Source organism: Pongo abelii, chromosome 20 (assembly GCF_028885655.2).
Source record: "Pongo abelii isolate AG06213 chromosome 20, NHGRI_mPonAbe1-v2.0_pri, whole genome shotgun sequence".
Lineage (NCBI taxonomy): Eukaryota > Metazoa > Chordata > Mammalia > Primates > Hominidae > Pongo > Pongo abelii.
Window position 1 is genome coordinate 597853 of NC_072005.2, and position 15699 is coordinate 613551.

Below are 15699 nucleotides of genomic sequence, written 5' to 3' on the forward strand. Positions count from 1 at the left end.
TCAAAGACGGGCAAGTGGCCACTAGAAGGAGGCATTAGCCACGGAGAGGGGGTGACCTGCTCCAGGACACGGGTAGAGAAGAAATGAAGCTCATTGCTGGTGTTTTTTTTTCCTTTTAATATTTTTTTGAGACAGAGTCTTGCTCTGTCACCCAGGCTAGAATGCAGTGGCACAATCTTGGCTCATTGCAACCTCTGCCTCATGGGTTCAAGCGATTCTCCTGCCTCAGCCCCCGGAGTAGCTGGGATTACAGGCACAGACCACCACGCCCAGCTAATTTTTATATTTTTAGTAGAGACAGGGTTTCACCATGTTGTCCAGGATGGTCTCGAACTCCTGACCTCAGGTGGTCCACCCGCCTCAGACTCCCAAAGTGCTGGGATTACAGGCGTGAGCCTACTTATTTATTTACAGCTGGCCTACTTATTTATTTTTGAGACAGGGTCTCACTCTGTCGCCCAGGCTGTAGTGCAGTGGTGCAATCTTGGCTCACTGCAGCCTCAGCCTCCTGGGCTCAAGTGATCCTCCCATCTCAGCCTCCTGAGTAGCTGGGACTACAGGTGCCACCACACCCAGCTATTTTCTTATTTTTTGTAGAGACGGGGTCTGGCTGTGTTGCCCAGGTGGGTCCTCAGTGACTCTTTAAATATGAACACCTCCAGGTCACTGTAATCTTAGCAATCTCCTGGCCTCCCAGAAGACCCCATGTCCCCCTTGGAGTCTATACCCGCTGTGACCATAACAACCCTACCTTCCCTGCCACAGTTAATGGTGAACCAGCTCTCAAAGCAACACTTTCTTTTTTCTTTTTTTTTTTGAGACGGAGTTTTGATCTTGTCATCCAGGCTGGAGTGCAGTGGCATGATCTCGGCTCACTGCAACCTCCGCCTCCCAGGTTCAAGCAATTCTCCTGCCTTAGTCTTCCGAATAGCCGGAATTACAGGCAGGTACCACCATGCCCGGCTAATTTTGTATTTTTAGTAGAGATGGGGTTTGTCCATGTTGGTCAGACTGGAATTCCCAACCTCAGGTGATCCGCCCACCTCAGCCTCCCGAAGTGTTGGGATTACAGGCCTGAGCCACCGCGCCCGGCCAGACAACACTTTCTTAGCTAAGAACTTTATGAACGTGAATTTATTTCATCCTCTTGACAGGTTTATGTGATGGAGCCTATGATTATAATTTTACAGAGGAGGAAACTGAGTCATGGAGAGTTTATTTCAGGGGCTTGAAGTTACACAGTGGCCAAATGGCCACACCAGAACCAGGATACGAACCCAGCGTCGGCACACGTAACAATGACTGCACATGGGAATGTAGTATACAGCTGGTGCTCAATAAATGCAGCTGAGGCCAAGTCTGATCTCCGTGCTGGAGGCCAAGCCCCCCTCCAAAGATATGGCGTCCCCCGCCCCTGAAATCCCCCCACCCCCGACTTGAAACAGGGCTGTGTAGACAGCAGGCGCTTACTAAGTGCACCGTGGTGACGTTGAGGCAGCAAGGTGGGAACCCTGCCGAAAAGGGAGGGGAGAAGGCAGGGTAGTGTGTGTTTGATTAAGCTGAGGACAGGGCAGACATGGACTGAGCGCCTGCTGTGTGCCAGGCTCTGGGAGGGCAGGGCCATTGTCCCCCTACCCCGAGAGCCATGGGGGTCCTCTTGCTTGTGGTCATGTCAGGACTCCAGCCCAGCCCAGGATCTGCGTGTCCCCGGGTGCCCTCGCCCCGCCTATTCCTGGAGACAGGCCCGTTGGTTCCCTTCCCCTCCCCTTGTCCTGGAGCCAGGAGGACGTTGGTTCTTGCGACAGCCTTGGCCCGGCCGTTGCAGCTGGAACATCGTGGGGGAGATGGGAAGAGGAACGGGGCCTGGAGCCCGGGGCTGGGTCCTGGGAATCCCATTCCCGCGGCTGGGACTCCAGCTCCCCTGCCAGTTCCTCCAGGCGGAAGCCCTCAGGCTTGGGTGGACATCCTCACTCCAGCCTCCAGGCCTGGACAGGAATTCTCTCTCCAGCAGCCCTGCCAGACGCCCGCCTGGCCCCTGCCTCAGGCGGGGAGGGCTTCAGGGAAGCTCACCAAGGCAGAAGGGCGGTAGAGATTGTCAGAACTTCAGCTGGTGTCCAGGGACTGACCGTGAGCCTGGGTGAGAGTGAGTTCCCCTTTGGAGGCAACAGCCGAGGAGAGGATGGAAGGCCCGGCCCCCAAGAATGAACCCTGAGGTTCAGGGAGCGGCTGGAGTGAGCCGGCCCCAGATCTCCATCCAGCTGCAGGTCCCAGAGGCCTGGGTTACACTCGCAGCTCCTGGGGGAGGCCCTTGACGTGCCTCAGTTCCCAAACAGGAACCCTGGGAAGGACCAGAGAAGTGCCTGTTGAGCAGTGAGTGCCCGATACAGCTGCATGTGGCCAGTATCACAGGGCCCTGGGTAAACTGAGGCAGGCAACACGGCTGCATGTGGCCGGTATCACAGGGCCCTGGGTAAACTGAGGCAGGCGAGGCCACCCCCATCAAGTCCCTCAGGTCTAGGTTTGTCAGGTTTGGCAAAAACACAGCAATACTCAGTTAAATCTGAATTTCGGGTAAGTATATCCTGGGCCTCATTTGGAACAGACTTAGATTAAAAAAAAAACGTCGAGACCAGCCCGGCCAACACGGTGAAACCCTGTCTCTACTAAAAATACAAAAAATTAGCCAGGCGCAGTGGCTCACGCCTGTGATCCCAGCACTCTGGGAGGCCGAGGCAGGCGGATCACCTGAGGTCAGGTGTTCAAGACCAGCCTGGCTGACATGGCGAAACACTGTCTGTACTAAAAATACAAAAATTAGCCGGGTGTGGTGGTGCATGCCTGTAATCTCAGCTATTCAGGAGGCTGAGGCAGGAGAATCACTTGAACCTGGGAGGCGGAGGTTGCCGTGAGCCGGGATCGCGCCACCGCACTCCAGCCTGGGCGACAGAGCAAGACTGTCTCCAATAAAATAAATAAAAAAACCCACGTTGATTATCTGACATTCGAATGCGATTGTGCATCCTGAGTTTTGTCCGGAGGCCCCACCCGAGCCAACCCCAGCCTCTTGTCCCCCTTCTCCCCCTTTTCATCAACGCCCTGTGCCAGGGGAGAGGAAGTGAGGGGCGCCGGCCGGCCGTGGGGCAATGCAACGGCCTCCAGCACAGGGCTATAAGAGGAGCCGGGCGGGCACGGAGGGGCAGAGACCCCGGAGCCCCAGCCCCACCATGACCCTCGGCCGCCGACCTGCCTGTCTTTTCCTTGCCTGTGTCCTGCCGGCCTTGCTGCTGGGGGGTGAGTCTTTCTGTCCATCCTCCCGCTGCTCCCTCTGTCCCCGGGTTCTGTTCCCAGCTCTCCTTGGTGGGCCCCACCAGTGTGGGTCCCTCATCCTCACAGGGGAGGTGCCAGCTGGGACAAGGGGACCAGAATAGACTGAGGTTCTGAGTGGTGAAGCTACCACCAGGAGCCCAGAGTTGGGGTTTGAAAATCGGGGGGGGGGTCGCAGGGCGCCCTCTGGGTTCAAGTCCAGGTCTGGCTGTGCCTTGGAGGGGCACCGTAGGGAGGTCCCTTTGCCTCTCCGTGCCTCAGTTTCCTCATCTGAACAACAGGGGTGCGAACGGCCCCGATCCCGTGGGTTCCTGGTGGGGGATCCCGTGGGTTCCTGGTGGGGGATCCAGAGGCCCCGCGGCCGGGAAGGGACAGGCTCCTTGGCAGGCACTCAGCACCCGCACCCGGTGTGTCCCCAGGCACCGCGCTGGCCTCGGAGATTGTGGGGGGCCGGCGAGCGCGGCCCCACGCGTGGCCCTTCATGGTGTCCCTGCAGCGGCGTGGAGGCCACTTCTGCGGCGCCACCCTGATCGCGCCCAACTTCGTCATGTCGGCCGCGCACTGCGTGGCGAATGTGTGAGTAGCCAGGAGTGTGCGCGCCCGGCTCGGACCCCGCGTCCCGGTCTGTGGGGTGGGTGGGGGGAGGCCGGGGCCCGGGGTGCTCCAGGGGGTCCGTCCAGTGTCCGCGGGGCCCCTCAAGCACCTTCCCCCCCAGGCCCGTCGCCGGCTGAGCCCTGACCCCCAGGGCCGCCCCTCACCCCCGCCTCTCCCTCCCCGGCAGAAACCCCCGCACGGTGCAGGTGGTCCTCGGAGCCCATAACCTCCCGCGGCGGGAGCCCACCCGGCAGGTGTTCGCCGTGCAGCGCATCTTCGAAAACGGCTACGACCCCATAAACTTGCTCAACGACATCGTGATTCTCCAGGTGCCGCCGGGCCGGGCGGGGAAGGGACACCCGGGGCGGGGGGCACAGGGGCCGAAGCCAGAGGCCCGGGGAGGGTGGAGGCGGCCACGAAGGGGCGCGTCGCGGCCGCTCGTGGGGACCCGGGGTGGAATCGTGGGCTGGGTGATCCCCTCTCTGCGCCTCAGTCTGCACCTCTGTGAAACGGGAAAATACCCACCATGGGCTGTTGAGAGGTTAAATGAGATCGTGCAGGGAAGCCCCGATCTGCTGTCAATCAACAAACTTACTGAGAAGGGAAGCCTGGATCTGCTGTCAATCAACAAACTTACTGAGAAGGGAAGCCCCTATCTGCTGTCAATCAACAAACTTACTGAGATTCTTTGTGTCTCTCCATTCACCAGCCCGGTGGCCGAGGGCAGGGGCCGCCTCTGTCTTTGAAAAAAGGGGCAAAAGCCCCCACCTTTCCACCCCTGTCCGTGGCTTGCAGTTCTGATTATTCCCTGGGCGCCGGGTGGGGTGGCTCAGGCCTGTCATCCCAGCACTTTGGGAGGCTGAGGTGGGTGGATCACGAGGTCAGGTGTTCAAGACCAGTCTGACCAACATGGTGAAACCCCGTCTCTACTAAAATACAAAAAAAAAAAAAAAATTAGCCGAGTGTGGTGGTGGGTTACTGTAATCCCAATTACTCAGGAGGCTGAGGCAGGAGAATCGCTTGAACCCCGGAGGCGGAGATTGCAGTGAGCTGAGATCACACCACTGCACTCCAGCCTGGGTCTCAAAAAAAAAAAAAAAAAGATCCCTCCCTGGGAAGGGTTAGAGGGAGAGTTTCCTTGTCACTAAGTTTTCTCATAGCTCTCACCCAGTGCAGTGGCGCGATCGCGGCTCACTACAGCCTCCATCTCCTGGGCTCAAGCCATCCTCTCAGCTTGGAATGGGGGGTAGCTGGAACTACAGGTGCCACCACCACGTCCACCACGTCTACCACGTCTGGCTGATATATATATATTTTTATATAGTTTATATTTTTATATATTTTATATTTTTATATATTTTATATTTTTATATATTTTATATATATATATATTTTTTTTGAGATGGAGTCTCGCTCTGTCATCCAGGCTGGAGTGCAGTGGCACAATCTCAGCTCACTGCAACATCCACCTCCCAGGTTCAAGTGATTCTCCTGCCTCAGCCTCCCAGGTAGCTGGGATTACAGGTGCCCACCACCATGCCAGGCTAATTTTTGGTATTTTTAGTAGAGACAAGGTTTCACCATATTGGCCAGGCTGGTCTTGAACTCTTGACCTCAGGTGATCCACCCACCTCAGTCTCCCAACATGCTGGGATTACAGGTGTGAGCCACTGCGCCTGGCAACGCTCGGCTAATTTTTTTTTTTTTTTTTTTTTTTGAGACACAGTCTCGCTCTGTCGCCCAGGCTGGAGTGCAGTGGCACAATCTCGGCTCACTGCAACCTCCACCTCCCAGGTTCAAGCGATTCTCCTGCCTCAGCCTCCCAGGTAGCTGGGATTACAGGCGTGAAATTACAGGCGTCACCACGCCTGGCTAATTTTTGGTATTTTTAGTAGAGACAGGGTTTAACCATGTTAGCCAGGATGGTCTTGATCTCCTGACCTTTTGATTGGCCCACCTCAGTCTCCCAAAATGCTGGGATTATAGGCGTGAGCCACCGCACCTGGCAATTTTTTTTTAAATTTTTGTAGACATGGGGCATTGCCACGTTGCCCAGGCTGGTCTTGAATGCCTGGCCTCAAGTGATCCTCCTGCCTCGCCCTCCCAAAGTGCTGGGCTTACAAGCATGAGCCACCGCGCCCGGCTGTAGTTTTTTGTTAATTGAGCACCTACTGCTTCCTGCACTCAAGCCACATCCAGGCACAACCTCCAACGCCCTGAGCCTTGGTGACGGCTCCCACTCTACAGATGGGGAAACTGAGGCTCGCCTTGGGGAGCAGAGTGCGGGGTGGGTGTCCTGCTCTGCAGGATCCCAGAACCGCAGTGGAACCTGAGATGGGGAAACTGAGGCCCGGAGAGGGGAGGGTCATCCTCACTGCCCCGCGTGACGCTCTGACGATCTGTCCTCATTGCCGTAGCTCAACGGGTCGGCCACCATCAACGCCAACGTGCAGGTGGCCCAGCTGCCGGCCCAGGGCCAACGTGTGGGCAACGGGGTGCAGTGCCTGGCCATGGGCTGGGGCCTTCTGGGCAGGAACCGTGGGATCGCCAGCGTCCTGCAGGAGCTCAACGTGACGGTGGTGACGTCCCTCTGCCGCCGCAGCAACGTCTGCACTCTCGTGAGGGGCCGGCGGGCCGGCGTCTGCTTCGTACGTGCCCTGGGTGTCCCTCTGCTCCCCACCCACTCCCAGCCCGGATTGCAGCAACAGGCACCTTGGCTAGACCCTAGGAGGGACTTCCCAACCCTGATGGGCAGTGGGCAGGTGGGCAGGGCCTCCCAGTCCAGCTTCCCCACCTTGTCTGCCTCCACAGGGTGACTCCGGCAGCCCCTTGGTCTGCAACGGGCTAATCCACGGAATTGCCTCCTTCGTCCGGGGAGGCTGTGCCTCGGGGCTCTTCCCCGACGCCTTTGCCCCGGTGGCACGGTTTGTAAACTGGATCAACTCCATCATCCAACGCTCCGAGGAGCACCCCTGTGCCCACCCCCGGGACCCGGACCCGGCCAGCAGGACCCACTGAGAAGGGCTGCCCAGGTCACCTCAGCTGCCCACAGCCACACTCCGGCATCTGGCACAATAAACATTCCTCTGTTTTGTAGAATGTGTTTGATGTTCCTTGGCTGTGTGATTGGGTGTTGAAAATGGTCAGTAGGTCGGGAGTGGTGGCTCACACCTGTAATCCCAGCACTTTGGGAGGTTGAGGCAGGCGGATCACTTGAGCTCAGGAGTTCAAGACCAGCCTGGGCAACATGGCAAGACCCCCTCTCTATTAATAAAATAATAATAAATAAAATAAAATAGAATAAAATAGAATGGTCCAAGCCTGGCCCAGTGGCTTACGCCTGTAATCCCAGCACTTTGGGAGGCTGAGGCTGGCAGATCACCTGAGGTCAGGAGTTCAAGACTAGTCTGGCAACGTGGTGAGACCCTATTTCTACTATAAATACAAAAAAAATTAGCTTGGCGTCATGGCGCGTGGGAGGCTGAGGCAGGAGAATTGCTTGAACCTGCGAGGTAGAGGCTGTAGTGAGCCGAGATCACGCCACTGCACTCCAGCCTGGGCAACAGAGCAAGACTCCATCTCAAAAAAAAAAATATGCCGGCGCAGTGGGTCGCGCCTGTAATCCTAGCACTTTGGGAGGCCGAGGCAGGCGGATCATCTGAGGTCTAAACTTCGAGACCAGCCTGACCAAGATGGAGAAACCCCATATCTACTAAAAATACAAAATTAGCCGGGCATGGTGGTGCATGCCTGTAATTCCAGCTACTCGGGGAGGCTGAGGCAGAAGAATCGCCTGAATTCCAGAAGGCGGAGGTTGCAGTGAGCCAAGATCGCGCCATTGCACTCCAGCCTGGGCAACAAGAGCGAAACTCCATCTCAAAAATAAATAAATTAATAATAATAATAATAATAAACAAACTAGAATCCAGAGTCTCTTGGGCATCTCTGGAGTAAGCCACCACCAGGCGGCAGCAGAGCCAGGGCAATGGAGAAGTGACTTGGCCACATTGTATTTTTTTCTTTTTTGTTTTTAGATGGAGCCTTGCTCTGTTGCCAGGCTGGAGTGCAGTGGCGTGATCTCGGCTTACTGCAACCTCCGCCTCTCGGGTTCAAGTGATTCTACCGCCTCAGCCTCCCAAGTAGCTGGCATTACAGGCGTGCGCCACCATGCCCAGCTAATTTTTGTATTTTTAGTAGAGACGGGGTTTTACCACATTGGCCAGGCTGGTCTTGAACTCCTGACCTCAGGTGATCCGCCCACCTCGGCCTCCCAAAGTGCTGGGATGACTGGCGTGAGCCACCGTGCCTGGCCCCCTTCCCCCACTTTCTACAAAGGGATCCCACATGTCCTTTCCGATTTCTGGCCTGTAAAACCTAGTTTCACATAATTAAGTTAATGTGGCAGGCGTGACGGCGCAAAGCGGCGCATAGGTGATTCCTGAGCAGTTCCTGGTGCAGGCATCGTCCGCAGTCTTGGTGAGTGTTTACTCCTCTGGCCCCCTCTCCAGCCCTCTGTGCAAGTTCAGTGTTTCGGTTTTGTTTTTTGAGACAGGGTCTCGCTCTGTTGCCCAGGCTGGAGTGCAGGGGCAGAATCTTGGCTCACTGCAAGCTCTCCGCCTCCCAGGTTCACGCCATTCTCCTGCCTCAGCCTCCCGAGTAGCTGGGACTACAGGCGCCCGCCACCACGCCCAGCTAATTTTTTGTATTTTTAATAGAGACGGGGTTTCACCGTGTTGGCCAGGATGGTCTCAATCTCCTGACCTCGTGATCCGCCTGCCTCGGCCTCCCAAAGTGCTGGGATTACAGGCGTGAGCTACCATGCCTGGTCTATTTTGGTTTTGTTTTTTGAGACAGGGTCTTGCTCTATTGCCCAGGCTGGAGTGAGTTGGCGCAATCTTAGCTCACTGCAACCTTCCCCTCCTGGGCTCAAGCCATCCTCCCACCTCAGCCTCCCGGGTAGCTGGGACCACACACATGCACACCACGCCCAGCTAGTTTTTTTGTATTTTTAGTAGAGACGGGGTTTTGACATGTTGCCCAGGCTGGTCTTGAACTCCAGGGCTCAAGTGATCCACCCGCCTCAGCCTCCCAAACTGCTGGGATTACAGGCATGAGCCACTGCGCCCAGCCTTTTCTTTTCTTTTCTTCTTTTTTTTTTTTTTTTTTGGAGATAGAGTCTCACGCTGTTGCCCAGGCTGCAGTGCAGTGGCGCAATCTCCTCTCATTGCAACCGCTACCTCCCGGTTTCAAGCAATTCTCCTGTCTCAGACTCTGGAGTAGCTAAGATTACAGGCATGCACCACCATGCCCAGCTAATTTTTGTATTTTTAGTAGAGATGGGGTTTCGCCATGTTGGCCAGGCTGGTCTCGAACTCCTGACCTCAGATGATCCGCCTGCCTCGGCCTCCCAAAGTGCTGGAATTACAGGCGTGAGCTACAATACCCGGTGCCTATGTTTTTGTTTTATTATAGACAGGGTCTTGCTCTTCCATCCAGGCTGGAGTGCAGTGGTGCAATCAGCTCACTGCAGCCTCCTTGACCTCCCAGGCTCAACGGTTCCTCCCATCTCGGCCTCCGGAAGTGGGAGGACTGCAGGCCTGGCCATGGTTTAGCTCCATTTATCACATCTCCCCGCTGGGTGCCAGCTGCTCACCGTGGTGACCCTCTGCCTTGTGATTTTGTTTTCCTCTCAACACACCCAGAGAGCTTTCCACGTCAGCATCTGCAGAGTTCACTGAGCTGTCCCTTCGTGCTGGACCCCTGGCCTGTTGCCACATCTTGCTGTTGCAATTCCAGCATTCTGGACTCTGCATCCTCCAGGCATTGTTCAGAATTTCTTTCACAAGGAGACACACTAGGATCCCATCAATCACATTTATTATATCATTTTCTTTCTTTCTTTCTTTGAGACAGAGTCTCGCTCTGTCACCCAGGCTGGAGTGCAGTGGTGTGATCTCGGCTCACTGAAAGCTCCGCCTCCCGGGTTCACGCCATTCTCCTGCCTCAGCCTCCCCAGCAGCTGGGACTACAGGTGCCCACCACCACGCCTGGCTAATTTTTTGTATTTTTAGTAGAGACGGGGTTTCACTGTGTTAGCCAGGATGGTCTCGATCTCCTGACCTCATGATCCGCCTGCCTCGGCCTCCCAAAGTGCTGGGATTACAGGCGTAGCCACTGCGCCCGGCCCTGTTGTTATATCATTTTCTATTCTCTGTGTGTATGAAATAATCCACAGGGGGCCAGGCGTGGTGGCTCATGCCTGTAATCCCAGCACTTTGGGATGCCGAGGCAGGTGGATCACCTGAGGTCAGGAATTCGAGACCAGCCTGGCCAACATGGCAAAACCCTGTCTCTACTAAAAATACAAAAAGTTAGCCCAGTGTGGTTGCTCATGCGTGTAATTCCAGCTACTCGGGAAGCTGAGGCAGGAGAATCGCTTGAACCCGGGAGGTGGAGGTCGCAGTGAGCCGAGATTGTGCCACTGCACTCCAGCCTGGGCGACAGAGCAAGACTCTGTTGCAAAAACAAAACAAAACAAAACAAAAAAACAAAAAAAAAAACGAAAGAAAGAAAAAAAGAAAGAAGAAAAGAGAAAGAAAAAGAAAGGGAAAGAAAGAAAGAGAGAAAAAGAGAGAGAGAAAGGAAGGAAGGAAGGAAATGAGGCCAGGCATGGTGGCTCACGCCTGTAATCCCAGCACTTTGGGAGGCCAAGGCGGGCGGATCACGAGGTCAGGAGATCGAGACCATCCTGGCTAACATGGTGAAACCCCATCTCTACTAAAAATACAAAAAAGTAGCCGGGTGCGGTGGCCGGCACCTGTAGTCCCAGCTACTCGGGAGGCTGAGGCAGGAGAATGGCTTGAACCCGGGAGGCGGAGCTTGCAGTGAGCCGAGATTGGGCCACTGCACTCCAGCCTGGGCGACAGAGTGAGACTCCGTCTCAAAAAAAAAAAAAGAAAGAAAGAAAAGAAAGAAATGATCCACGGTGAAGAGAAAAGCTGGGGGAACGCCGTGTGCTGCTCCCCCTGGGGACGATGTCTGAGGTCTTTCCCACAAGGTATCCCCATCCTTCTGCTCCCCGAACCATGGATTAATGCAACGTGAATCCCGCTGGCCCCTGGGGGGCAGATGTGAAAAATGGAGCTACACCACGAGCAGGCCTGCAGTCTCAGCACTTCTGGAGGCTGAGGTGGGAGGATCACTTGAGCCCCGGAGGTCGAGGAGGCTGCAGTGAGCTATGATTGCACTGCTGCACTCGAGCCTGGACGAAAGAGCAAGACCTTGTCTGTAATAAAACAAAAACAACACACACAAATCCCCACCTCACAGAAGGCCCTATGGCCCAGATTCTGAGAAGTATTTTATTTTAATTTTTTTGTAGAGATGGGGTCTCGCCGTCTTCCCCAAGCTGGCCTTGAATTCCTGTGCTCAAGAGATGCTCCTATCTGGGTCTCCCAGTGTGCTGGGATGGTAGGTGGGAGCCACTGTGCCCGGCCAGCCCTGACTCTGTTCATCAGAACCTGCCCTCAGTGAACAGTCTGGGAGGGGGCGTGTGATCCAGGCTTCACCAACCCAAGGCAACCTTGAGACTTGGCTGGAGTGAGGAAGAATTTTAGGAGGGGCCCACTGAGCCACTGGGTTGAGTGTGGGGTCCCTGGAAACACACCAGGGGAGGCTGGTGAGGAGAGAAGCCATCAGAGAAGAAAGGAGAAGCCAGAGGCAGACACTGGACATTGTTCAGGCACCTGGATCAAGCCGCACCTGAAGGCGACCATCCCTGAACTTTCCATATAACTTTCATGATTCAGGCTCCACCCAGTTTGTCTTGGTTTTCCTGTCCCTTGTAGCCAGTCTTCCCAGCTGCCTCTGCTTTGGCCTTTCCAACATTCTATTCGTCAGGGTATCAAGCCCCAGAGGCCACAGGGACAGAGACAAGGGTGTCAAGTGACCTTCCTACCCCCAACAAACCTTCTCTCTAGTTTAGAGGAGGAAAAGAAGGGAGGGTAGCAGGACAAGGAAGTGGGTTGTTTACACGCTGTGGCCTCCAGCTACGATTGTGAAACCCCTGGGGGACTCTGGGTCTGGTGAAGTTGGGGCCAGGGTGGGTGCAGCCCCCCTCTCTGCCTCCTGCCCATCTGAGGGACTGCCCCCCACCAGGGCCAGCAGGTCGTCAGGCTCACAGAGGCCCGAGGGTCTCCCAGCGACTTGTCGACTCTGGTGTGAGTCTGGCAGGAGGTAACCCAGTCCCGGGGAGGGCGGAGGCTGGGCGGGCAGGTTCCCCTTTCCCCAGCTGGGCCGCTGACCACCCGGCGGACAGGGCCCCTGGGAGCCTCCCGCCCCCTCCACCCTCATAAAAGCACCCCCAAGGCCCTGCCTGGGTCAGTGTCTCAGCCACAGCGGCTTCACCATGCACAGCTGGGAGCGCCTTGCAGTTCTGGTCCTCCTAGGAGCGGCCGCCTGCGGTGAGGAGGCCTGGGCCTGGGGTGAGGGGCAGGGCTGTGTAGGGGCGTGGTGCTCCCCTCGGTCACACGGCCGGTCCTCCAGCCCCTCCAGGTGGGCAGGAAGGGGGTGTCTCTCCTCACCAATGGAAGGCTCTGAACGCTGAGAAATTCTAGAAAATTCAGATTGGAAATTGGAACTTTGTGGAGTCAGCTTTAGTTGCAGAGTCTGAACGTCTGCGTGGAAAACTGTTCTGCGTGGCTGACTGGGCTGGCCCAGGCACTGGTTGGGTCAGCCCCATTTCTCTTATGTCCAACTGGAAGGCACTGCGCCCAGGGTAGGGCGCTGGGATCTGCCCCCGGTCCCCAGCCCACTGTGGGTTCTGTACCCTGGGGCATTCCCGCCCGAGGGTATCTGAGTTTGCAACGCTGAGGGGCCCCAAGACGGAAATGGGATTCTTTTTTTTCTTTCTTTCTTTTTTTTTTTTTTGATAGGGAGTCTCGCTGTGTCGCCCAGGCTGGGGTGCAGTGGTGCGATCTCGGCTCACTGCAAACTCCGACTCCCGGGTTCAAACGATTCTCCTGCCTCAGCCTCCCAAGTACCTGAGATTATAGGCCACGCCGGCTAAATTTTGTATTTTTTTTTTTTTTTTAAAGTAGAGACGGGGTTTCATCATATTGGTCAGGCTGGTCTCGAACTCCTGACCTCGTGATCTGTCCCTGCGCGGCTTCACAAAGTGCTGGGATTACACGCGTGAGCCACCGCGCCCAGAGATGGGATTCTTGCGAGGAGCTGCCTGTGGGGGGGTGAGAGCTAGGATCCCGCCAGGCAGCCTCGCCAGGGGGAGGGGTCCACCCCGCGGCCCTCACGCGCCCGCCCACTCACAGCGGCGCAGCCCCGTGGTCGGATCCTGGGCGGCAGAGAGGCCGAGGCGCACGCGCGGCCCTACATGGCGTCGGTGCAGGTGAACGGCGCGCACCTGTGCGGCGGCGTCCTGGTGGCGGAGCAGTGGGTGCTGAGCGCGGCGCACTGCCTGGAGGACGCGTGAGTGCCCGCGCCGCGCGGGGGAAGAGCCCAGGTGGGGTGGGGGGACTCGGCTGGCACCGACCGCGGACTCCGCCCCGTCCCTAGGGCCGACGGGAAGGTGCAGGTTCTCCTGGGCGCGCACTCCCTGTCGCAGCCGGAGCCCTCCAAGCGCCTGTACGACGTGCTCCGCGCAGTGCCCCACCCGGACAGCCGGCCCGACACCATCGACCACGACCTCCTGCTGCTACAGGTCGGCTCCGTGTAGCGCAGTCCCTCCGGCGGCGCTGGGATCCCCGGCCCACCCTCACTCCACCCCGCCTGCACCGCGCCCCGGGTCCAGCCTCGACCTCTCCTGCTGCATGGGGACCCCGCCCTACAATCCCCGCACCCTCACCCCGGGTCCAGCCTCGACCTCTGCGGCTGCACTGGGAACCCCCCCACCCCCCGTTCCCCCTGCATCCTCATCCCGGGTCCAGCCTCGACCTTTGCAGCTGCACTGGGGAGCCGCGCACCCACCCCATCCCCACCTGCACCCCCACCCAGGGTCTAGCCTAGATCTCTCCTGCTGCACTGAGATCCCCGCCCCTGCCCTGATGCCCACCTCCCCCGTCCCGTCTCCCCGAGTCTAGCGGCATTCTCCCTGGCCTCGCACCCCCGCATCCCCGCACCCCAACCCTGACGTCCGCCTCCACCCCCAGCTGTCGGAGAAGGCCACGCTGGGCCCTGCGGTGCGCCCCTTGCCCTGGCAGCGCGTGGACCACGACGTGGCGCCGGGAACTCTCTGCGACGTGGCCGGCTGGGGCATAGTCAACCACGCGGGCCGCCGCCCCGACCGCCTGCAGCACGTGCTCTTGCCAGTGCTGGACCGCGCCACCTGCAACCGGCGCACGCACCACGACGGCGCCATCACCGAGCGCATGATGTGCGCGGAGAGCAACCGCCGGGACAGCTGCAAGGTGAGCCTTCAGGCCTGGGAGGAGACGTGGGGCCTGCAGGCCCCGGGCAGGGCCTGCAGAGGGGGCGGGAAGCGGGGGGCAAATAGGAACAGGGCCCGGGGAAGGGGCGGGGCGCGTAGGGGCGGGATCTGGAAGAGGGGCGGAGCATGAGTGTGGCCCGTGGGCGGGGCCTTATGAGGGGCGGGGCCTGTTGGTACGGTGGTGCCCTGGGGGCGGGTCCTGGAGAAGGTGCGGGGCCTCTGGATAGGGTGGGGCTGAAGAAGGGTCAGGCCGGGCAAAAAGGGCAGGAACGGGTGGGATGTGGAAGAACCTGTGGGTTACGGTGGGGATAGGGGGCGGGGCTCGAGGAAGGGGCGGAGTCCAGTAACAGTGGGACTGCAAGGGGGCGAGGCCAGGCAGAGGGGTGGGGCATGAGGGGCAGGGCCTGGAGGAAGGGCGGTACCTGTGGGGAGGGTGGGGCTGGAGAAGGGTCAGGGCGGGCAAAAGGGCAGGTCGCGGAGAAAGGGTGGGAGGCATAGGGGGCGGGCACGTGGAGGAAGGGGCGGGGCACGAGGACGCGGCGGGGCACGAGGACGGGGCGGGGTAGGTGGAAGGGGTGGGAACCTCTGAAGGGGCAGGGCTGGTGCGGAGCGGGATCCCTGCTGTGGCGGGGTAGAGAAGGGGTCCTGAGCAGGGCCGAGGTCTAGGACCAGCCGAGGCTTGCGCAGTAGTCAGGGCCAAGATTGGGTGGGGCTCTAAGGGAGGGGCGTGGCCTGAGGTGAGCGGGGATTGAGCAGGGCAGGTGGCCACTGAGACGGGTTAGGGCAGAAGTGGGATCCACGGCAAGTCAAAGGTTGGAAGAGCAGGGATGAGGTGTGGGACTCCATACTGGAAAGGGCCTGGAGTGGGGTGGGGTCGGGGTGGTGAGGTTGAGGTCAGAGGGGGTGTGGCCAGGAGCTGGGGGCGGGCCTAGGGAGGCGTGGTTTGTGGTTGCGGCCTAGGCGATAGGCGTGGCGCGGGGATAGTGACCAGTGAAGACCAGATTAAGACGGGAGGGAGGAATGAGAATTGTGGGGCGGGAGCTGCAGCCAGGTGAGGGGGTCAGACATGTGAGGCCGGGGTGGGCGCGGGCCGCCCCTCACTGCCCCGTCCTGTTCTGGCAGGGCGACTCCGGGGGCCCGCTGGTGTGCGGGGGCGTGCTCGAGGGCGTGGTCACCTCGGGCTCGCGCGTTTGCGGCAACCGCAAGAAGCCCGGGATCTACACGCGCGTGGCGAGCTATGCGGCCTGGATCGACAGCGTCCTGGCCTAGGGTGCCAGGGCCTGAAGGTCGGCATCACCCAACCAACAAAGTCCCGAGCACTAAAGTCATCCACTCCTGCA

At 58.3% G+C, this 15699-nt stretch overlaps 2 protein-coding genes across 2 annotated transcripts; both read left to right on the top strand.

Annotated features, from left to right (window-relative positions):
* Positions 1-1803: 1803 nt before the first annotated feature.
* On the top strand, positions 1804-7014 carry ELANE (elastase, neutrophil expressed). The gene is made up of 6 exons (XM_009252523.4): positions 1804-2137; positions 3106-3291; positions 3744-3900; positions 4106-4247; positions 6336-6566; positions 6730-7014. The coding sequence occupies exons 2-6, from the start codon at positions 3144-3146 to the stop codon at positions 6934-6936; spliced, it is 885 nt and encodes a 294-aa protein (XP_009250798.3). The 5' UTR covers positions 1804-2137; positions 3106-3143; the 3' UTR covers positions 6937-7014.
* Positions 7015-12288: 5274 nt separating this feature from the next.
* CFD (complement factor D) lies at positions 12289-15699 on the top strand. The gene is made up of 5 exons (XM_054538532.2): positions 12289-12380; positions 13245-13401; positions 13489-13633; positions 14082-14339; positions 15482-15699. Exons 1-5 carry the CDS (start codon positions 12326-12328, stop codon positions 15626-15628), a joined length of 762 nt encoding a protein of 253 aa, XP_054394507.1. The 5' UTR covers positions 12289-12325; the 3' UTR covers positions 15629-15699.

Excerpts from the sequence above, each read along its gene's own strand:
- CFD (XM_054538532.2), top strand. The coding sequence starts at position 12,326 with ATGCACAGCTGGGAGCGCCTTGCAGTTCTGGTCCTCCTAGGAGCGGCC. Across the intron at positions 13,402-13,488 it reads GCGCACTGCCTGGAGGACGC|GGCCGACGGGAAGGTGCAGG; the intron begins GTGAGTGCCCGC and ends CCCCGTCCCTAG. Across the intron at positions 13,634-14,081 it reads ACGACCTCCTGCTGCTACAG|CTGTCGGAGAAGGCCACGCT; the intron begins GTCGGCTCCGTG and ends CTCCACCCCCAG.
- ELANE (XM_009252523.4), top strand. The coding sequence starts at position 3,144 with ATGCAACGGCCTCCAGCACAGGGCTATAAGAGGAGCCGGGCGGGCACG. Across the intron at positions 3,292-3,743 it reads GCCGGCCTTGCTGCTGGGGG|GCACCGCGCTGGCCTCGGAG; the intron begins GTGAGTCTTTCT and ends GTGTGTCCCCAG. Across the intron at positions 6,567-6,729 it reads GGCGGGCCGGCGTCTGCTTC|GGTGACTCCGGCAGCCCCTT; the intron begins GTACGTGCCCTG and ends CTGCCTCCACAG.